Source organism: Schistocerca piceifrons, chromosome 7 (assembly GCF_021461385.2).
Source record: "Schistocerca piceifrons isolate TAMUIC-IGC-003096 chromosome 7, iqSchPice1.1, whole genome shotgun sequence".
NCBI lineage: Eukaryota > Metazoa > Arthropoda > Insecta > Orthoptera > Acrididae > Schistocerca > Schistocerca piceifrons.
Window position 1 is genome coordinate 38,251,525 of NC_060144.1, and position 24,835 is coordinate 38,276,359.

The 24,835-nt window shown below is 39.7% G+C and overlaps 1 protein-coding gene across 1 annotated transcript in view; it reads left to right on the forward strand.

The window, feature by feature from the left end:
- The window catches only part of LOC124805407 (aminopeptidase N-like), a 521,668-nt gene extending 497,910 nt beyond the window's left edge, over positions 1 to 23,758 (forward strand). The window contains exons 15-16 of the mRNA XM_047265968.1: positions 18,552 to 18,621; positions 22,821 to 23,758. Of these exons, the coding sequence (XP_047121924.1) occupies positions 18,552 to 18,621; positions 22,821 to 23,057 (307 nt within the window). The 3' untranslated portion in view covers positions 23,058 to 23,758. The remainder of the gene's footprint in view (positions 1 to 18,551; positions 18,622 to 22,820) is intronic.
- The last annotated feature ends 1,077 nt before the right edge of the window (positions 23,759 to 24,835 follow it).

The window sequence follows — 24,835 nt, forward strand, 5'->3', positions numbered from 1 at the left end:
ACAAACAAAAGCCTGTACGATACGAGGGTTGATAGCAACGGCGATACTGTACACTACACTGTTATTAAAATAAACGGTTGTGTCTAGTAGGCACTCAAACACGCAAGAAATTACAAAAATAAAATAGTAACTACCCAGATAACTGAAAATAAGTTGTACCTGTTTGAAGCTCGTAAAAATGTGTAACAAGCGAACGGTGTACTCGCCTTATTAGCAGCAGGAAATCGAAGTGCTCTCTCACTGACAGTCTAACCGACACTGAGCTGTTCTAACCAAACAAACAAAAGCCTGTACGATACGAGGGTCGATAGCAACGGCGATACTGTACACTACACTGTTATTAAAATAAACGGTTGTGTCTAGTAGGCACTCAAACACGCAAGAAATTACAAAAATAAAATAGTAACTACCCAGATAACTGAAAATAAGTTGTACCTGTTTGAAGCTCGTAAAAATGTGTAACAAGCGAACGGTGTACTCGCCTTATTAGCAGCAGGAAATCGAAGTGCTCTCTCACTGACGGTCTAACCGACACTGAGGCAAGGAAAGCGTTTCTGAAGAAGAGGAATTTGTTAACATTGAGTATAGATTTAAGTGTCAGGAAGTCATTTCTGAAAGTATTTGTATGGAGCGTAGCCATGTATGGAAGTGAAACGTGGACGATAAATAGTTTGGACTAGAAGAGAATAGAAGCTTTCAAAATGTGGTGCTACAGAAGAATGCTAGAATTGGGGAGAAGAGAAGTTTGTGGCACAACTTGACTAGAAGAAGGGATCGGTTGGTAGGACATGTTCTGAGGCATCAAGGGTTCACCAGTTTAGTATTCGAGGGCAGCAGCATGGAGGGTAAAAATCATAGAGGGAGACCAAGAGATGAATACACTAAGAAGGTTCAGAAGATGAATACACTAAGAAGGTTCAGAAGGATGTAGGCCTGGGAGATGAAGCAGCTTTCACAGGATAGATAGTATGGAGAGCTGCATCAGACCAGTCTGAGCACTGAAGACCACAACAACAACAACAACAACAACAAAATGAATGACTAAGTAAGGAACACATATTTTATTTGTTTTCTCCAAAAAAAAATTCTGCTACGAGATACAGCCCTCCAAAGATGACTCTGTGCATACCATTTTGAAGATGCAAATTTTGGAAAAAATTTTAAAATGTTGTATCTCTGGAACAGTTCTAGTTGCTTATGATTATGAAGAAATCCTCTATTTGGACTTATTGTCAAAGTTCTTTTACTATAGCACTCTGGACTTTTTAATAAATTATGTATTTTTTTTTTCCAAAAATGCCAATCCATAAATTTTTGATTTTTTTTTTGTGTTGATTAGTACCATATAGTTCTACATTCCCTGAAAAGAAGAGTTTCCACTTTTAGGTTTGGTACATGTTTTCCTTAACTATACCACACTTACACACCATATCTTAAATACCATAAAAGGGGAAGCGGGATGGAATCATGGTTGGTAGTCGCAATTTAAAATTAAGACAATTTATTGACATTACATCTTGTAAGGAATTTGACTGTTACAAATTGTGAATGAGCCACTAGATAAAGCTTTGCAAATACAGTTAAAAACCCAGTGTACTTGGTACTCAAATAAACAGTCCCTTATTAAGAAAACAGAATTACTGACAAACTTCAGACATTCAAACTCCCATATAGGATTTCACTCAAAATACATATAATAAAAAGAATTACCAGTAAAGGGTGACTTAATGACACTTGAACACTAGTGCCAAGTTAAGATCCAATTACATAACATGATAGAACCACTTAAATAATAATAAAAAAAAAAATACAGCAGAAACATTGATCTTTAAAAATAAATGTTCACTTGCTCAGACATGTTAATAAAATAAAATTACTAGAAAGAGCTGTGCAAGGAACTCAGTGGATGCTATGATGCTTAAGGTTCAGCCAGTTGCCAATCTGTAATATTTAAGGAAAAAGGTTCATATATGGACAGGTTACATACAATATATATTTATACATCTACCAGCTTAACCCACCTTGTGAGAAGGAAGGTAAATACTAAACTTTGGAAAGCGAAATGTGAACAACTCCTGGTAGTGGTCAGGTTCTTAAACACTGCCAGGCCTAGATCTCAGATGACATTTCGCTCCCCACCAACGTGCTGGCACAATCAAAATTTTCTGCCCGAATGACAAAGACATTCCAACAACTCTGCAACATAGAAACACTCGGCAGAACCTTTAACTTAATATATGGGTCAGTGTGTAAAGGAACACATTACCCTACTGACAAAATTGCAACTTTGACCTTAAGTATTTTACACATGGATAACCAAATTAATAGAGTGCAGGCTTTGAAAATGCCAACATAAAATCATTTGATTACCAGAAACACAGAGCACTAGTAACACTTCCGAGAAAACTTTCAAATAATGGCCACCATTTAACTAGGCCAACTGAAGTCTTCCACACCATCTTAAAGTTCGACAATGAAAGTCTCACCATAATGATAAAATTTAAATGCCTCTTAGTGCGTTGGTCAACAAAACACTATTACGACCACTTACTTCATATCACATACACAATACGAAGGAGCGGGTTCTACAGCCTCACCACTTCACTTCAAACTTTGTTCTACATCTACATCTACATTTATACTCTGCAAGCCACCCAACAGTGTGTGGCGGAGGGCACTTTACGTGCCACTGCCATAACCTCCCTTTCCTGTTCCAGTTGCGTATGGTTTGTGGGAAGAACGACTGCCGGAAAGCCTCCGTGTGTGCTCGAATCTCTCTAATTTTACATTTGTGATCTCCTTGGGAGGTATAAGTAGGGGGAAGCAATATATTCGATACCTCATCCAGAAATGCACCCTCTCAAAACCACCCTCTCAAAACCTGGACTGCAAGCTACACCACGATGTAGTGTGCCTCTCTTGCAGAGTCTGCCACTTGAGTTTGCTAAACATCTCCGTAACGCTATCATGCTTACCAAATAACCCTGTGATGAAACACGCCGCTCTTCTTTGGATCGTCTCTACCTCCTCCATCAACCCGATCTGGTACAGATCCCACACTGATGAACTATAATCGAGTATAGGTCGAACGAGAGTTTTGTAAGCCATCTCTTTTGTTGATGGTCTACATTTTCTAATGACTCTCCTAATGAATCTCAAACTGGCACCCGCCTTATCAACAATTAATTTTATATGATCATTCCACTTCAAATCGTTCCGGATGCATACTCCCAGATATTTTACAGCAGTAACTGCTACCAGTGTTTCTTCTGCTGTCATATAGTCATACTGTAAAGGATCCTTCTTTCCATGTATTCGCAATACATTACATTTGTCTATGTTAGGGGTCAGTTGCCACTCCCTGCACCAAGTGCCTACCCGCTGCAGATCTTCCTGCATTTCGCTGCAATTTTCTAATGCTGCAACTTCTCTGTATACTACAGCATCATCTGCAAAAAGCCGCATGGAACTTCCGACACTATCTACTAGGTCATTTATATACATTGTGAAAAGCAATGGCCCCATAACACTCCCCTGTGGCATGCCAGAGGATACTTTAACGTCTGTAGATGTCTCTCCATTGGGAACAACATGCTGTGTTCTGTTTGCTAAAAACTCTTCAATCCAGCCACACAGCTGGTCTGATATTCCGTAGGCTCTTACTTTGTGTATCAGGCGACAGTGCGGAACTGTATCGAATGCCTTCCATTCCTCTAGAGATTTGTGGTATACAGCTGTTAGAAGGGTGGCAAGTTCTTTCACGTACTCTGTGTAGAATTGAATTGGTATCCCACCAGGTCCAGTGTACTTTCCTCTGTTGAGTGATTTCAGTTGCTTTTCTATTCCTTGGACACTTATTTTGATGTCAGCCATTTTTTTGTTTGAGGATTTAGAGAAGGAACTGCAGTGCGGTCTTCCTCTGCAAAACAGCTTTGGAAAAAGGTGTTTAGTATTTCAGCTTTACGCATGTCATCCTCTGTTTCAATGCCATCATCATCCCAGAGTGTCTGGATATACTGTTTCGAGCCACTTACTGATTTAACGTAAGACCAGAACTTCCTAGGATTTTTTGTCAAGTCGGTACATAGAATTTTACTTCTGAATTCACTGAACACTTCACACACAGCCATCCTTATGCTAACTTTGACATCGTTTAGCTTCTGTTTGTCTGAGAGGTTTTGGCTGTGTTTAAATTTGCAATGAATCTCTCTTCGCTGTCGCAGTAGTTTCCTAACTTTGTTGTTGAACCAAGGTGGGTTTTTCCCATCCCTCACAGTTTTACTCAGCACGTACCCCTCTAAAATGCATTTTACGATTGCCTTGAACTTTTTCCATAAACACTCAACATTGTCAGTGTCAGAACAGAGAGAAGTCACGTAACTTGTATCTCCAAGCTGCCCATGTTGAAAAAATGCCCAACCAATTTCACACCACAACATATAACGATCATCACACTCGTTTGGCAGCCGTTGACACTCGTCCCCCATTGAATGTCATGAGACTCCAGGGTTACCTGTCGAAGGCTCACAACCAACAACTTCGCCCCCCAACCCAGAAGATAAGACATGCAAAAAGCAAAGATAGCTTAGCTCAACCACAATCAATCTCAATGATACGTGAACAAAATAACAGTGGTGCCAGGTCATCATAGCTCAACCTCACCATCCTAAGCAAGAGGACACTGCCCAGGGGTGGGACAGACCTTCCCCACTCATCCCAGCATAACCTAGCTGAGATGTACCCTAAACAGCTTTCCCAATGCTATCTCCCTTACCAACAAGTTAACCGAGCTCAAGATTTTACAGATACAAGGGTCCCTATATCTCAGTTTTAATTTCCCTTGATATCTTGGCTAGACAGAGAGGCCAAGTTATGGATAAAAACCAGGTCCCAAATCTTTCCCGAAAATGATCTACAACACTTGTCATATCGAATCTGCTGTTGCTGGTGGGCTGCACAGGTATTCTGTCTGGCCCTTTGCCAACTCTCATGGAGACTCTGAGGGGTGATGGACATTGGTAAGAGGTCATTTATACTCCACAAGTTTGATACCGGAGAATTAATGCAGTGGGTGTCATCTCAGTTGCCTCATGTTTGGCCATATTAAATGCCTGATTGAGCCAGGGCAAGGTGACATCTCATCTACCAAGTGACCAGGCATTGTTGATGGTTAGGGCTGTTTTCAAATTACGATTAACTCTTTTGGCTAATGATGCCTTAGGACAATATGGCATGGTGGTAATATGTCTAATACTCTGATTGAAACAGAAGGCCTTAGGTACATGAGACAGAAAGGTGGGTGCATTGTAGCTTACCAACGATTTCAGCAGTCCAAACCAGGATATGACCTTCGACAATTGCTGGGTGGTGATTTCCACAGTGACCCCCAAGTAGGAAGTAGCCATCTAAACTGGGAGAAAGCATCCACGACAACCAAGATGTAATGGTTGCCTTTCTTTGTTCAGGGCAACGGTCCAATATAGCCAATAAAATCATTATCGAGGGGGTACTGCTCCCGCTGCGAGTGTAGAAGCCCATGAGACACCCCGGAATCAGGCTCCACCCTTTTGCAGAGATCACACTGCCCAACCAGTCACCTAATATCATGATAAAGAGAGGGCCACACAAAATTTTTGTGGATCCTGGCCAAGGCCTTATACAGGCCCAAATGGCTGCCAAGAACAGAATCGTGATAATACCGGAAGACCATCAGTACTAATTCAACTGGCAAACACACCCTCCATTATTGATTGCCACAATCCTTCTTACACAGTAACCCTTGTCAGACGCAATAACCCGGCACTGAAACCCCACCCACGACCCTTTCTCAAATCAGACCACAACACGGGTCCTGCACCTGCTTCTTCTTAAGCCCACCAAACAAGTTAGGAAGGTCAGATAAAGTCGCCCCAACAATAATCTCCTGTTTGCTTTGCTCCTGGCCTTCCTGGGAGTCGGGTGTAAACATACAACTCAGAACATCAGCAATTGCATTACCCGAGTTTTTAATATGAGGGTAATCCCAAAAGTAAGGTCTCATATATTTTTATAAGTGCATAGACCTGTTTATTTCTACAATGGTTTACATCAATTTACAGCTTGAACATTTAGCAATTTTTGACATAATCACTATTTCTGTCGATGCATTTTTGTAGATGTTGTGGCAGTTTTTGTATGCCCATGTCATACCAGCTCACCACCATGCTGCCACCTCTTCATAGGACCTGAATTGCTTTCCGGCCAAATGTTCTTTTAACCTAGGGAACAGGTGATAGTCACTGGGCACCAAGTCAGAACTATAGGGTGGGTGGGTGATTATGTTCCACTGAAACTGTTGCAGGAGAGCAACAGTTTGCCGAGCAATGTGTGGGCAAGCGTTGTCATGGAGAATGTGTATGCCCTTCCTCAACATTCCTCTTCTCCCATTCTGAGTTGCCCATTTGAGTTTTTTCAGAGTCTCAAAGTACCTGTCAGTGTTAATTGTGATCCCAGTGGTGGGCATCAAGTAGACCAACAATACCCCTTTCCAATCCCAAATAATGGTTGTCATGACTTTACCACAGGGTGTACACGACCCAGGACATCTGGGAAAAACCCGGGAATTTTTTAGGATTCCAGGAACTTTTCCTTGTTTTAGTTAACAGTTAAATTTTTGTGATTTTTGACTGGTAAGAACCAATACTCTAATGAAGGATATTACTGTATTCCGCTTCTGCAGAATAATGCTGCAGCAAAAAACATGAACGAGAGAAAAAAAACGAAAATAAAACTTAAATCGAAAGGAAATGCACCATATACAACAACAAAACACAGTGCTCATACAAGCGTCGGCCAACCAAAGTGTGTCAAAGGCTTCAGGAAGAATATGCAGTGCTTCCTAACAAAAAATTGCCTCCGATGAGCGTGACATGACAGCTGTTTACATTTGATTCATTTGAACAGTTGCAGGCGGGCTCTTGCGCGTGTGCAGTTGAGTCGCCCATGAGTAGTAACTTCTCCCGCTTCTGGCTAAAGATGTGTGGCTGGGCGCCACTATCTAAATTGCTCCAGTTGGGAAATATCGTAGATCCATGGCTGATCCACAGAGCAGTCTGAGTTCCAGTGGGTAGGTGGGTAGTCTCCACGTGACCTGTGTTTACGTTTAGTGATTTTGCTGTTTCCTCTTCATTTATTGCTCTCATATTAAATGAAAACAAAAGATTTCTGTGGCCGGGAGCTACCAAATGAATTAAAATGCATTCGCATAATTACGGAAGGCTAAAATATGTTGTTAGTTTCAGGTTTTATTTCCACCTTTCTGACAGTCAAGCATTAATCACCTTGCAGAACAATGAAGTTATTTTTGTCGGTTTGCTAAAGAGATTTGGCTTTTATTAATATTTTGCGCTGAGGCAGTCAATTTATTTGAAATGAAGTGTTTAATTTCACACTGTTGGCTAGTTTCAACTGTTCACTGCATTTCAAGTGCACGTTTTCCATCTTCTAGCTCGTATGGCATTATGCCATAATAAAGAACCAAACATGAGACAATACAGTACTGGTACACAAGAAAATTTACATCCGAATCCGGACATACGATTGTGCACTTTAAGCCAAATTATGCATTTTAGTATAGTTCACGAAATTCTGATTCTCCTGAAGTATCCTTTGATGTCTTGTTTCTTTTATGACATAATGCAAGATCTTATAATATTTTACACGTACGAACATGCGGGCTTCCTGCGTCGTCATAGGTGTGCAGGAGCAGAGTGACGCCTGTTATCTGGCGCTCTCTGGCAACAGCTGAAACGAACCAATTTCTAACAGGTCATGGGAATTTCTAACAGGTCACAGGAAAATATTGTGAATGGTGGTTTGAAAAGTTTTACTTTCAAAGTAAATTTCCTTTTACGCAAGATGAACTATGTGCAAGAATGTATGATGAATTTCTTAAATCACAGAGCGTTTGACTCTCATTTAATAAATCAATTCTTTGAGGACGACTATCTAGAAGAATTTCGAGCCCAGAAGATCAGACATTTACATCATTATTAAAAATTTTACTGGCACATTTGTGTGAAGTTTCTTAAAGTGTAGCACGCGCAAAATGATCAGCATTATATGTGGAAGCTTATCTTCTCTTGCAGCTTATTAATCTTCGAGACCAATATCATTTGTGAAAGGTTTGTTTTTCTTCTAGCAAAACTATGTATATTAATTTAACCCATTAACTTTTCTTTTTGTGTGTTTGCGCTACTTAAGAGTGATCTCGCTATTGGTTGACTACACTACGTGCCCTGTGCTGTCATCAGCTGCCGAGATCACATGACATGAGCTATGACTGGCGTACAAAAGCGCCTCGCAATCTCGATTTCATTGCTACGGAAAGTAACATGCAGTGTTTGGTGGAATTCGAATTTATACCTCCGTAACATGAAAAAATGCAGCGTACATATTGCTGCACATAAAAGATCTTTCCAAAACGTGTTTTTTTTCCCCCTGGGTTTCGTTTTCTAAAGTGCCGGCAAATTCTACGTCTGTGTAGAAAACCATAAACATTCTAAGGATTGATAAGTTTTACAGTGCCGAGGAAAAGTATACTGTCATTTAACACAGAAAAAGTGTATTTTCACCCGGGAGAAAGTGTATTTTCGACCGGGAAAAATCCGGGAATTTTTATTCCTTGTCCACGTATACACCCTGTACCAGCAGACTGTGTTTGTTTGAATTTCCATGGCTTTGGTGAAGAAGGATGCCGCCAATGGCGTGATTGTTGCTTGGTCTCAGGTGTAAAGTGGTATGCCCAGGTTTCGTCATCCATGACAATTGAGTCCAGAAAGTTGTCCTGTTCAGCTGCAAGGTAGTGAAGAAATGCGTGGGAAGCATCAACCCGTTGCCGCGTGTGGTCCTCAGTCAGCATGCGTGGCACCCATCTTGTGCACACCTTCCGCTAGTTCAATGTTTCCGTTAAAGTTCTGTGATCGGTGCTTTGGAAAACCTCAGGAACCAACGTGCAGAGATTATCCAGGGTGATCTGCTGATCTTTACCCATGCTTTACTCGACTTTCATACTGTATCCTCAGAAATTGATGGTCTCCTGCTCCTTTGTTCGTCGTGAATTTTGGTCCGACCAGCTGCAAACTCTCTACACCACTTACGAACATTTTTGACATCCATGCATGACTCACCATATGCTTCCGTCAATTGGCGATGGATTTCAATTGACTCAGTACCCTTTGCATTCAAAAACTGAATAACTGTGCGCAATTCCCACTTGGCAGTAACATCCAACGGGAGCTCCATTCTCAATGGCTGACAAGCCAAGACTGAGCAACTCAGCGCGGCGTGCACATGTTTACACACAGTGCGTGAAGCACTCTTCATAACGGTGTGATCAACTGGCACACAAACAGAGTTCAGTACTTATAAAAAAAATAGGAGACCTTATTTTTGGGATTACCCTCATATGTCTGACTTGAAAACGAAAGGCAGATATATGGACTGCCCAACGTAAAATTCAGCTAGTCTTCCTCAGCCTAGCCAAAACCCAGCTTAATGCTTGGTTGTTAATCCCTAATACAAATTCTTTATGCTCCAAATAGACACAAAACTTTTCCAAGCCAAAACGAATGGCCAAAGCCTCTAATGCATGTACAGTACAGTTGGATTCAGGAGCATTCAGTTGCCGTGAGGCATAAGCTAGAAGTCGTCTGTCCCCTTCATGTTCTTGAAGTAAAACTGCTGCTACCCCAGTATGACAGGCGTCAGTCTGTACCACAAACGTACTATTAAAATCCAGCACAGCCAACAATGGGGGATTACTAATTGCAGTCTTAAGCTGTGTGAAGGCTTTCACCTGACTTTCTACCCATATGAAATCACTATTTTTCTTCCAAAGATCATTAAGGGGAGCTGCAAGATGGGCGAAATTGGCAATGAATTTATGGAAGAAATTCGCCATGCCAATGAAGTGAGTGACATCTTTCTTATTCTGGGGAGGGGGGAAATGCCATAAGGCCTTGGTTCTCTTGTGGTCGATACTTATGCCTTTTTCAGATACCACATGATCTGTTGTTTACACAAGGTCATCTTAGATAGTTTGACGGTGAGGCCAGCCGAATACAACCTTAGGAAAACCTGCTCCAGGTGAACAAGGTGTTCCTCAAAGGTGAGACTGTAGATAACTACATCATCTAAATAGTTGAAGACACAGACGAACTTCAGGTCCCCTAAGACCACATCCAACAAATGGGACAACACAGCCACACTAGTGACCAATCCTTAGGGACCCAGTTGAACTCAAATAAATTCCAATCTGTATAAAATGCTGTCATAGGCTTGGATGACTCAGCAAGAGGGATCTGGTAATATGCCTGACTGAGATCTAAGATGGTGAACACATTAGCACCTGCAAACCATGTAAATTAATTGAGCAAATCGAGCAAGGGAATCAACTCCAACACCACTTTTTTGTTAAGCATTCGGTTAACAACTACCATACAAAAATCGCTACCCTTATCCTGATGGTCTCATCACCCCCTCTTGTAGCATCTTATAGATTTTAGCTCTTAAAATCTTCATCTTCGGTGGAGACAGCCTATAAGTGGCCAGACGGATGGACACAATATCAGTTAACTGGATGTCATACTTAAGAATTTCTGTCTCCCCAAAATTATCCAATAAGACCTGAGGATAGCACTCCAAGACCTGGTTAAGAGCCTGCATTTGATGTGCTATAAGACAACCTGTGTCAACCTGCACACTGCACACATAGCTCACATCCCCTGCACAAGACTGCTGGCACGAACACAAAGAGAGATGGTGGTGAGGCGCAAACTTAAAATAAAAGACACTCCCAGCATAATCGAATACCAAACCGGTATGCTGGATGAAATCACACCCGAGCAACAAAGGGTCCCTCAAACCTTTAGCTATGAAAAATCTATGAGGCCATGAGAATTTATCGATGTGCACCTCCCCCACTAGAGGTAACTCTCAGCCATCGGCGACCCAACATCTCTGAACCAGAGACTGTGGTGACAAAAACCTGCACAAATGTCTATGTTCTATGTATCAGTCATAATCAACTAAGGATATAGAACTACCCGACTCCAACAACGTACACACTTGTTCCTGTCCTACCATAGCACAGACAAAATGGAGCGCTGAAACGTGTAGCCTCAATGGCTTTACAATTCACTGGCCAGTTAGTAAACTCACCCTCTTTTCCCATCCTCTGGTGTCAGCTATTTGAACGAGGGCTCCTACATACCAGACAATCCCGTACTAAATGATCGACGCATGGCAACGGCAACAATGCCGAACTACTGAATTAGAACTGGGATTAATAGAGTTACTACACGTTGGTGCCCCAGATATTACTTTCCCTTGAGTGGTGGGACGTTGTTCATCTGCCCAAGAAATAGCGTGAATAGAATCAACCAAATGTTGAAACTGTTCCATGGTGCAAGTGCGCTGTACGAGGTTCAACCTGGCATGATCCTGTACCCACATGCCTTCCAACGTATGTTCGATACAATCAAGATCAGACACATGCATATCCAATGCCACTATGGCCATGCAAACCCTCTCAAAATACTGCACTAAGGTTTCGTTACGTGCTTGGACCTTCCAGTAACATTCCCACTCTAATTCGACATGCATCCGCACTGACATCTTTCTCTTAATAAAACGCTGATGGAGATGTTCCAATTCCTTGGCTGTAATGCTACTAAGCACACCCTTAGCCATTGGAAATAATAATATTGCTAATACGACAGACTGTGGAACATGCAATGCATCAGCATGAATCTGGAGACAGACTAACCACCACAGGAAGGATTGAATCTGGCTCAAATTTTCAATATACAAGACAGATATATCTTTCAAGACATTCATAATTGGATTAGGTAACTTGGAAAATAAACTCAAATATTCTTTGTTACACTTAATGTGTGTGATCTCACTCACATTTTCAGGCTCAGAATCAGTACTTAAACCTCCCCCGCTCAAAGCAAGCACCACGGCGCATGAGTGCAAACCTCCAGCAACACCAAGCAACTTATGATGGAGAGCACCCATTGCATCATTGAGATCGATTGAAGCGATATCCGCTAAACAATTACAGTAATGGGATAAATGTGCCTGGATGCAACAAATTTGTTTATGCATCAGCTGAGTAGATGCCAGAAATTTAATTGTCCAATCTACATCACTTAAAGCTGTTTCAATATTTGACAACAAATCATCTACCTCACTAATGATGTCAGTCGGTAGGGTGACGGGAATGTCAACCACTGCACAAAGCCTGGCTACCAAATCAGACATATTTCCATCTACTGGCAGCCTTCACACATGGAGTTCAAGAATCAACTGCTCTTTCCATAAATAATTTATGCCGGGGCAAGCTCAGGGACTCATATTACATAACTTCCTGAAACAAGCAGGATAAGTCTCAAAACACAATAATGACGATGTTGCAACTTACTAAGCCATGACTACCAACCATAGGAGAGGATAGGAAAAGCAACCCCCCCCCCCCCCCCCCCCCGCTTCTGTCTCTTCTACCAAGTGGTATGTGATTACCTTGATCGTACCACACTTACACACCATATCTTAAATACCATAAAAGGGGAAGCAGGATGGAATCATGGTTGGTAGTCGCAATTTAAAATTAAGACAATTTATTGACGTTACATCTTTTAAGGAATTTGACTATTACAAATTGTGGATGAGCCACTAGAGAAAGCTTTGCAAATACAGTTAGAAACCCAATGTACTTGGCACTCAAATAAACAGTCCCTTATTAAACTTCAGACATTCAAACTCCCATATAGGATTTCGCTCAAAATGCATTTAATGAAAAGAATTACCAGTAAAGGGTGACTTAATGACACTTGAACACTAGTGCCAAGCTAAGATCCAATTACATAACATGATAGAACCACTTAAATAAAAAAATACAGCAGAAACACTGATTTTTAAAAATAAATGTTCACGTGCTCAGACTTGTTAATAAAAAAAAATTACAATGCCAAACTGCTGCATTATAACTGGTATTAATAGAGTTACTACATGTTGCTGCCCCAGATATTACTTTCCCTTGTGCTGCACAAGGAACTCAGTGGATGCTATACAGCTTAAGGGGCAGCCAGTTGCCAATCCATAATATTTAAGGAAACAGGTTCATATATGGACAGGTTACATACAATATATATTCATATATCTACCAGCTTAACCCACCTTGCCAGAACTAAACTTTGGAAGGCAAAATGTGAACAACTCCCGGTAGTGGCCAGGTTCTTAAACACTGCCAGGCCTAGATCTCAGATGACATTTCACTCCCCGCCAAGGCACTGGCAAAATCAAAATTTTCTGACTGAATCACAAAGACATTCCAACGACTCTGAAACATAGAAACACTCAACAGAACCTTTGACTCGATATATGGGTAAGCGTGTAATGTAACACATTATACTACTGACAAAATCGCAATTTTGACCTTAAATATTTTACATATGGGCAACTGTATTAATAGAGTGCAGGCTTTGAAAACGCCAACATAAAATCATTTGATTACAAGAAACACAGAGCACTAGTAAAACTTCAGAGAAAACTTTCAAATAATGGCCACCATTTAACTAGGGCAATTGAACTCTTCCACACCATCTTAAAGTTCGACTATGATAGTCTCACCATAATAATAAAATTTAAATGCCTCTAAGTGCATCAGGCAACAAAACACAATTACGACCACTTACTTCATATCACATACACAATATGAAGGAGTGGGTTCCACAGTCTCACCGCTTCACTTCAAACTTTGTTCCCAGCGAAGTCACAGAACTTGTATCTCCAAGCTGCCAATGATGCCAAAACACTCAACCAATTTCACACCACATCATATAATGGTCATCACGCTCATTTGGCAGCCGTTGACAATCGCCTCCCAGCGAATATCACGAGATCTCCAGGGTTACCTGTCAAAGGCTCACAACCAACAACTTCGCCCACCAACCCAGAAGATAAGACATGCGAAAAGCAAAGATAGGTAGCTCAACCATAAACGATCTCAATGATACATGAACAAAATAACACTGGTGCCAGCTCACCATGGCTCAAGGTTAAACAAGTTTTACAAACAACTGAAATTTTTGACGTACATAAAACTTGTTTTATTATCACATTGTCTCATAAGTGGCTCATAGAAATCAAAATATAGCCTCATTTAACATAATTTTAGTTTTGAAAGATCAGTAAGAGACTCATTTTTCAATCATTTTAAATTGTTCCAAAATGTATGTGAAAAGTCCAAAGACTTAAAGGTTTCAATTTATACAACTTCTGTGTACTCTGTTTTGTACTGAAATTAGCCATTTGATGAACTAAAAATGTGTTCCACTGCTTCAGAATCTTACTTTGATATAGAGTTGTTGAACCAATAGGAACTGGAGGACTTACAGTGTTCAAAACATTGTGAACACTGAGTGAGCACTGATGGCATTGTTGCTGTCCTTCAGCCAGAAACCTATATCCAGCAGCTTGTCCAGGTGGTAGCATGAAGTTCACTACAATTTTGTTTAACTCATAACTGGTGCCTATAATCTCTGCAATCCACCAGTCACAGTTGTACACACATGCCACAAACACCCCCCTTCTCAGGTTATGTATCTGAATGTTATCCTGCTGTTTTTGAGGTGTTGGCCAAATGAATTAAATTTCTTATTTCTTACTCTTTGAAGTGTGTGCAATATCAGTTCGCCTATCACTTTGAGTCCAAAAATGTGTCTTCTGATTTCCTTTCACAGGAGTACTTTGTCTGGACCATTATTCTTTTTTCTGCTCACAGAATTCCTTGATTTTTCTCTTTGGACAAAAAAAGTGAGGGCCATGGATGTGTAAGATTTCACAACTCTTGTAAAATCCTCAGCATTCTGAATTGCAGCTGCATTTGGTCTGGAGAGATGGTGCTTCAGCAGGCCTCCTACTCAATCACAAGGCCATTTCCTGTGACCAGTAGCACTGTATACCCAGTCAGTTGGCACAGGTGACTTACTCAGTTGAAACAGCTGGTAACAATTTTTAAAATGACTATGAGCACTATCTGAAATAATGATGATTTTCTCTCCCCCTGTTTGCAGTTGAAGAATTTTGCGCATTGCTAGCAAAGCATGTGCTGAGTCATACCCTGTGTCATCACTTATAACTGCAACATAAGTTGTCTAGTTTTGAAAATATGTCACTCCTGTAAAAATTGAAACCTAGTCATTAGTTCAATGATACCCTTGTATTTCTTGAGGGAAAATTACAGACCAGTTCTTAGAAAAATCACAGTGAAGCACTAAACATAGTTCTTCAGCCTGTACACACCCTTTCACTACTGCAGTGTGTTGTTGTTGCAATTTCTTCAGATGCTGGTGTGTTACTGCTTTCACTAACCATTTGCTAAGTTCATCAATGAAACTGTCAAAGGCAACAGTTTTCTTAATTAGTTTATTTTCTTACCATGTTGCATATGTAATTTCTGCAGAGTTATCTGCTATGTCTTCCAGGCCAAGTGTCTGTAAAGGCAGTCCTCCCTTTCCAGAGCAGTCACCAAATTCTTGAAACAAACAAGTCACAGACTACTAATGACTCGTCATGCCAAACCAAAGTGTCATATGTCACTTGCTCCAGTAAGTTCTTCAAAGTTACCGCAAAAAGTTCAAAATTCTCACAGTACACACATAAACAGACATCTCTAGGTGGGTGCAGAACCACCAACTTAGGTTGCAGTGAATAAAATTTTGATTTTCCAATATGTGAAGTTGTATAGTTGCTCTTATAAATTGCAAAAGTTTCTTTAATACTGTGAGTCATGTACCTCTTCACTTTCACAACTTTTTGACCTTCAACTGTTACAATTATAGTGCCTTTTTCATTGGCACTCTGGGGGACGGCCCCATTTATCTTCCAAATAAAATGACTGCACTATTTGAACTTGAGCTGCTTCTACAGGATGACCATAATAGGGATCTGGTCTTCCAAAGACTCCTTTTACAGACCTCACATTTCTTGATTTGTCTACCACGTATTTTGATACTGATGTTATGTGGTTCAAAATTGTTTTCTTTGAAAATGTCTCTGGAATAATAGTAAATTCCTGGCAAGAGGTGCAAAAGTGCTTTGGTTCATTTTCTTCTGAAGATATAATTTCTACTTTGAAGAGTGAGGTCAGATTTGCTGTAGTGTATTCATCCACAGCTTTAGTAATTTCTCTGCACTTTCTTGATGCATAGAGGTTGTGACTCGACATCACTGAACATGGTTTCTTAATGGGACTAACACCTACCTGTGTAGTTGACTGAGTCAGGGCATTTAATTCTTCCTCTATTGATGCAAAATCTACACCATCTGCACCACGGGAGGCTTCACCTTGTTCAGATACTATCATTGTTGTTATTCTGTCAAAACATTTGGAACACATAAAGAAGTCACTGAAAACATCTTCACTTTGAAACAGAGTCTTCAAATGAGAACACTTATTCCCAGCCTGAACAAAGTCTATTTTTTTGTTTGTCTTATATATCACTCTTTTATGGATAAGCAAATAGTCAGCACACTTCACTATTCTGTGGCCCCCATCAGAAGACATTTCAAACAGTCCTTTTCACAAAACACACTGCAACTGTGTCAACTGGCAAATTCCTCACGAAAACACAGAACCCACTAGATGGTCTCAGATTTCTTAGAAGCCTCTTCAGTAAAAATTTAGCCCTGAACAACTACAATACAGAAACCTGCAACGAAGAACCATGACAAAGAAACTGACAAGAAACTACAACAAAGTGTCAGAAATATCTGCAACAATCAAAGTGAAAAGAAATAACTGCAACAAAAACAATAGAAATAAATATTGTAACAAAGAAATTAGTAAGAAACAACTTCACTGAAGAAAGTTTAAAAAAATTATTTTTAAAAATAAAACCTTTCCAACTTAAAAGTGGAAGCTCTCCTTTACAATGAATATAGTACTACATAGTACTAATCAACAGAAAAAAATCTAACTTTTCTGGATTGGCATCTTTTTTTTTTTAAAAAAAAAAAAAAAAAAAAAAAAAAAAAAAAAAAAAAAAAAAAAAAAAAATATCTGTAAATTATAAAAAAATTAAAAGGGTGGCAGTAAAATAACTTTGACAGATATGTCCAAAGGGGGGATACCATTGTAATCATATAGCAATTATCTTTCAAATAAAAAAAAAAACTCTAACAAAATATCTAGAACTGTTACGGAGATACAGCATTCTAAAAAAATTTCCAAAATTTGCAGCTTCAAAATGGTGCTCAAAGTGCCACCTTTGGAGGCCTGTATCTTGGGTCAGGAATTTTTTTGGAGAAACATACGCTAAATTCAGTAACATCCGAGACTATGAACGTAGCTCCCCTGCCTGAAGTGATATGGATTATGCCCCTAGGGAAGTGTGAGGGGACAGCTCTTGTTCTCTATACAGAGTTTTTCAGAAGTGGTGGTCAATAATTCATATATGGAAAATACAGGCCAAAAGTAGCTAAAAAGCTCTAATAAACATGGGCTCACAAATCAACCATTGCCAAGATAAAACACATTTTCTGTTGCGGTTCATCAGTATCTAGGAACACGTGGCATCTCTAAACATTAAAGCAGGTGTTCAAAATGTCATTCACGCATCTGAATGTAACACTGAACTCGTCTCTGAAATGAGTTGCATATCCTCTCAGGCAGTTCTGGGGAATTCTGTAGCTGCTGGAAGCTTGCTTCAATCTGCAAGCATAATTCCTCAAGAGAGTTGACCTCGGCAGTATAAACCACGCTTTTGACATGACACCACATACAGAAATTCATGGGATTTAAATCTGGAGACTTTAGAGGCCATGCCATAGATCCTCCTCTACCTGTCCAGTGTTGACAATATGTCCAAGATAAAAGGGAATGCACACATAAATGAGAATGTGCTGGAGCACCGTTATGCATAAACCACATGTTCAGGTGTTGGTTCAGTGGGACATAATCATGTTCATCTGGAAGTAAAGTCCACAGAAACAGTGTGTACTGCTGTCTGGTTACGCTGGTATTTTTTTTTTGTCAAAGTTGGTATGTCAAAGAACTTTGATGGTGTAACAGGGAACTTTGTCTGATCTCACAGGTCGTCAAACAATATGTTTAAATCTAGGGCCTCATCTTCTGTTAGCTGAAATGTAACTGCTTGGAGCACTGTTGTCGCTATTGCTATTTGATGTCTCTGTAGTGTGTTTGTATACATGGCTTCAAAGTTGGTGTGTTCCTTCATTTTTTTGGAGCAGAAGGGAAATGACTAGTATAGTACAAGTTACCCTCAGCAACACACTATATGGTGGCTTGAGGAGTGTGTACATGGATGTAGATGTAGATGTAGGTGTTACGGCTTCTTCCAAAGAGGACACCATGCATGCTTGTATGTCAGCAACTCCCATTTACTGTCAGCACAGAAATGTTGCAGCAATGTTTCACTATGTATTATGATGTCATGAAAGCACTGTGGACAATTCTAATCAGTATCTGTAATTTCATTTTGTAGGAGCAGATATGCAGAAAAGATCATATCAGGACTTGCAAAGAGAGTTACAACAGAAGAGCAGCTTACCCAGGTAAGTAGCCAAAATTTAACAGCTTCCCTTTGTTGTCAGATTATTAATAATCATCTGATTATAATAAATGTTTTTCTGACAGATCCCACTTCCTTGAAAATCACCATCATGAAACCAATCATGATAATGATGATATCAGTAGTGGTCATAAATAATCACTGTTTCAAAACCCATGGCATGGTAAGACTTGGAAACTACTTGAACCTCCTCCCTTTCCTCCTATCATCACCACCATCTCCAATTAACCTACATGGCAATCCTATACTGTGCTCCTCTCACAGTTGCCCAGATTATCACTATTTGTGACAAAACTCCAGCAAATAATGAATTACAAGCAAACATTCGTACAGCATTAAAAGACCATTATTACAGCACATCACATCTCAATGAAACTGCTGAGAATGCCTGCAAAGAAACTGAGTGAGTTACAGGCAAATTGAAAGAAAAAGATGAAACAGCACAAAATGCATATTCAGAAAACATTTTAAAAAAATTGGCTACGTGGGAGTAGGGCTTGCATGGTGAGAGTTCCATACAAACTTAATTATGCGTATACACTGAGGTGACAAAAGCCACAGAATACCTCCTAATAATGTGTCGGAACTCCTTCTGGCTGGCGTAATGCAGCAGTTGGACGTGGTGTGGACTTGACAAGTTGCTGGAAGCCCCCTGCAGAAATACTGAGCCATGCTACCTCTACAGCTGTTTGTAATTGTGAAACTCTTGCTGGTGCACATTTTGTGCATTAACTGACTTCTCAGTTGTGTTTTGTAAATATTCAATTTCAATGCAATTCATGTTGGGGAACCTGGTTGGCCAAATCATTCACTCAAATTGGCCAGAAAGTTTTTGAAACCAACAGTGAACAATTGTGGTCTGGTGACATGGTGCATTGCTGTTCATAAAAATCCCGTAATTGAATCATTGGAAATGGCCTCCAAGGAGTGAGCATAACCATTTCCAGTCTGTGGTCGATTTGTTTGGATCAGAGGACCCAATCTGTTCCATGTAAACAAAGCCTACACCATATAGAACCACCACCAGCTTGCAGAATGCCTTGTTACCAACATCGGTCCACGACTTCGAAGGGTCAGCATCACACTCGAAACCTACTACCAGTTCTTATCAACTGAAATTGGGACTCATCTGACTGGGCCACAGTTTTCCAGTCATCTAGGGTCCAATCAATATGGTTACGAGCCTAGGTGAGGTGCTGGAGGCGATGTCATGCTATTAGGAATTCAAGTTAGTCGTCTGTTTCCATAGCCCATTAACAGCAAATTTCACCACACTGTCCCAGCAGATACAGTCAACGTATGTCCCACATTGATTTCTGCAGTTATTCCACACAGTGTCACTTTTCTGTTAGCAATGACAAGTCTACGCTAATGCTGCTGCTCTTGGTCATTAACTGAAGGTTGTCAGCCACTATGTTACTTCTGGTGAGAGGTAATGCTTGAAATTTGGTATTCTCAGTGCACTCTTGACACTGTGGATCTTGGAATATTGAATTCCTTAATGATTTCCAAAAAGGAGTGTTCCATGCTTCTAGCTCCACCTACCACTCTGCATTTAAAGTCTTTTAATTCCCATTGTGCAGCCATAATCACATTGGAAACCTTATCACATGAATCACCTGAGTACAAATGACAGATCTGCCAATGCACTGTCCTTTTACACCTTGTGTACATGATACTACTCCCATCTATATATATGCATATTGCTGTCCTACGACTTCTGTCACCTCAGTGAGAGAATCTCGACCATTTTCACCTGTTATCAACACTGACACTGGCAAGATATCAGTCCCAGGGATTCCTAGATTTTTGAGAATGTTTTAATTTCAGTAACATAAAATGGGACATAAAATCATGTAGGAGGCAGGCAGCCAGTATTATAATAATCAGCAGTTCTGCATTCAGGCTGACTGCTGCAGCAGTACAAGTAAACATCAGGCAAGGAATGACTTTATTGCTCATATGACACATTTTGGAATTTATCTGTCATTGGACAAAATACTGCATGTACATATGAAATTTCACATTTTATAAAAAACAAACATTCACAGACTAGTCTAGTTCTGTGATAAAGGGATTTTAAGAGTCAGGCAGACAAACGGACAACTAAGCTGTCATATAAGGATTCCATTTTTACTGATTGAAGCATGGAATCCTAAAAAAACACCTTAATACTAAACTGACAAACAGAATAATATGTAATCTCAATAAGTTGAAGCAAAACAAATAAGACAGATGTGGTAGCTGAAACTTATAAAATGCTTCGGAATACTTGGAGCCTGTAGGCTATGTTACTGAGTACGTTACATTTTTCAGTGATGCCAAGCATGATCTGTAGACTTCATCCCATTCAACTACATGTTAAAGTCCCCAAATTTCCTATTTCATTTCTTAGTCTCGTATTTTAACTGCAAGTATTTATACTATGGCTTTGCAATGTTTGTACAGAAATGTTGTTAATAACAGCACTGCTGGCTTCCATAACACTTGCTGTAAACTTTATCAGGGGGAGTGAATCCTTTACATAAACATAAACCTCAACAGTATGGACTGATCATCATGTCACCCTCCACCAATGGTGTAGTTGGACACAGAGTCTAGAGGTGTGGGGTCAGCACACTGTTCTCCCAGCTGTTGTCAGTTTTTGTCACATGCAGCTTGGTCGACTAGCTCCTCAATTGACATCATGGGACATACTACCTCCCATTCCAGTCCTCTCGCTGAGAAGAAATCTGTGGCAGCATTTGGAATCAAAACTCAATCCTCCAAATGGCAGCCAGGCACATTGACCAGTTAGTTATGGAGGCAGATAGGTTAAATCTCTTGTCATTTCATAATTATAATTTAAGTTTAGCTTTAGAATAGTATGTCTTAGATATTTAAATTAACATGTCCACCTTACCCTTTTGCTGCATGTCCTTCTATACTGTTCCCCAGGTGTTGTGGAAGTGTCTCTGTGTGCCACTTAGCTTTTCTTACAGTGCTGTGAAAGTCTAAATGTGTGCCGAACTGCTGACCACTCACTGTTACAGACATGTTGCTTCCATATCTCATCAATTAAAAAGTTTAGAGTACTTATCAGACAACACACATGCCTCATTGCGTGCTATCAGTTGCAAAGAACCTCGTTTTGATGTCTTGACTCATTTATTAGATATGATGATTGTTATGACCAAATGATTCACGGTGCACAAGGACACAAATGGATGCATTGCACATGACCATCCTATGGATATAAAACCCTGTAACTTGAGAACGAAATAATATATCCTTCTGCTCTCAATATTAAATTAAATTTCGATATTTTATCAACATTTCATTCACTGTAATGTACGAGCTACAGTCAACCGTATGAAAAGTTTACAATATGTGTTTTTACCTCTGCGAATGCTTTAAAATTTTATGCAGTGTTTTACTTAATTTGATGCAGTGCAATAAGCGTGATGGACAACCAATAGAAATTGAGTTCTTTATTGAGTGAAGATATTAGACTGTAGTATGTGCAAAAATCAACTTTTTTCACCAAATATTTTTGGAAAAACTTAGACAATAATTATTTCATATTGCCCAGAAAACCATCTCTTAGCACAGGCACCAGCTTTTGGCAAGTGGTGCAGCTGCAACAAAAGCTACCTCAGCAAGGGATGCAAAGAGCACATCTATAACAGCGAAAGAGTTGATAGTACATCATTCAGATTAGACGTTAAAAATTTTGATATCTTTAGTTGTGTTAATGTTAATTAATTTGTCAGCTGGAGGCCAGTATATTGTGACTTTTAATATAAATTTTCCATGAACTGCTTTTTTTAAAGCATAAGCTTCAAAATGCTGCTCTTATCAATGCATTTGTATTTGTATTAATTCTTCAATCAACTACATCTACACCTACACCTACGCCTACACCTTCACCTTCACATTTCATACAGCTTCGTGTTCTCTGTAAATTATAAATTTTTACATATTTCTCCAAAAAACAAAACTAGTAATAACTAGACAAACAAGTCACAACTGCACAGTTATATTGCCGTACATCGCATGTGATTCAAGAGGCGGCTCAGGAAATACGATTGATCGGCGATTGATCACTGTGACCTGTCACTCATGTGTGCAGCTCTTAACACTTTTTTTTTAATTGTGGTTTGATTTTGGACACTAACAAATATGTATGCTATTCTTTTGCAGCTACAGTCCCTCCAGTCACTCGAGGCACTGCAAAAGATAAATTCGACAGTGGATTCTGCCATATCAGCCGCGACAGCACAGGTGGAGTGGGCAGACTCCCATATCGGTACTATTGGCAGCTGGCTGGAGGGAGGCAATTTCTTTCCATCTGGCACTTCGAGAATGTCTTACAACATGATGGCCATCATACCTGTTATTTCTGTGGTGCTTCTCAGTAGCAGTTTTTGTGTGTTTTAAGATGACCATTCTGCCCCACAAAGTTGTGGTTATTCCAGTGTGGAGTTTTAATTATGTTTTGTTGGTGTATGAAATTTTAAATCACCCGACAATTTTCTCAGTAAATGATACTGTGGAGCTTGGACTGTATGGTACAAAAATTTATTCAACCAAGCTTCCTAAAAAAATAAATTTGTTGTGACAGTTGTTTGTTGTATTTCAGCTTTACATGTATTTAGAAATGCTGTCACATTATTTGCTTTTTGGTAAATTCCTTTAAATCAGTTATCACTCATTTCCATCGGGGTTTTATTCTTGATGCTAGCAGTCAATTACAGTTATTATTACTGTTACCAAGTTTGTCATTCATGGTCAGTAGTGCACCAAGATTACAATTTCAAGATGTGCTGAATATAATAATGTAGACACAAAAATTTATAGTAAACGTTCATAGTACAGTTCTGCCACTCTGTTAAAGTACATTTAATCCATCTGTTTTTGTACTAACATGGAAATTCAGTCAAGTGTAGTGGTAACTGTCTTGGACCACATCTTGATAATGCTTTTTTTAAAAAAAACTTAATTTAGTTTATGTGCTTGGAAGATTAAACAGTGACCAAACACGGACAAGCAACGGATTTGGACATTTTGTCAGAACTTGAAGATTTTTATATTGTTATTAGAGGAAATAAAGAAAACTATGATGGCCTATATTTTGTGCATTGTAATTTAATGAGTGGAGGCTATATGAGACAATATTAAAAGCAACTATGACAAAACTATTTCCTTCATAATAATCATTTAAAACCCAAACTGATGTGGAAATTGAAAGCTTAATTGTTAAATTTGCTGAGAGGTTCTACATTTTCTCAGAAATAAATCCTACTTTGAGTTTGTGTTTACAGGATATAATTATGTCACACAAATAAATACACTGACGGGGAAAATATCGCAACAATAAAAGATAATCAATGTAGAGTGATGAAATTCTGGAAACACATTCGTCTAGGTAACATATTTAAGTGTATACTGGTAACACACAATATCCTGTTACAGAGCATGCTCTACAACATGACAGTCATGACATTGGTGCCTGTTTCACCACACGAGTTATCTGGATTCTTCCCCCATACACCAGTTTCTCTGAACTCCACAGGTGGGAACTAGCACTACATGTCCTTGGTTCTCGCCAACCACCTGGCCTTAATTTACATCAATTCCTTCTGTCTCAGCAATCCTTCACAGCAACTACTCCCTTCTTCACTCTGTTTTAATTTTCAACATCTTTCATTTTCTGACCTGTCTATTTTTTGCCATCACTGTCTCACATCTATTAGATACAGTGCACTTAGCTTTTCACTGTTATTAATGCATGCGCAATGTTTTAGCAGTAATCTCTTGTCTTGCATATTACCCTGTCTTCCACCTTTAAGCTCTCAGGTTTTCAAATCTCATCCAGTGCAGTCCCCAACAATCAGCCTTTCCTTCTCATTCCATCTGGTAAGTCTCCCCTAATTTGGGGTTCTGGGTGTCTTTTCTGAACTCTGGCCCTTTTCCTAAATCTCTCCAGTCCTTTTCCTTCATCCCTCTCCCTTCCCCTTCAACTATTATGTGACTGACATTGCAAGATCACAGGTTAATGTAAGTGTGAGACAAGCCACTGTAAATATGAAATGTTGGTACATTAGTAACCGGTGTAAGTACCAGAATGTTGAATACAAACGTGCACACATTGTGCTGTACAGTTGCTGGATGTCAGTTTCTGGGTAAAGTTCCACACCTGTTACATTTGGTCGGTC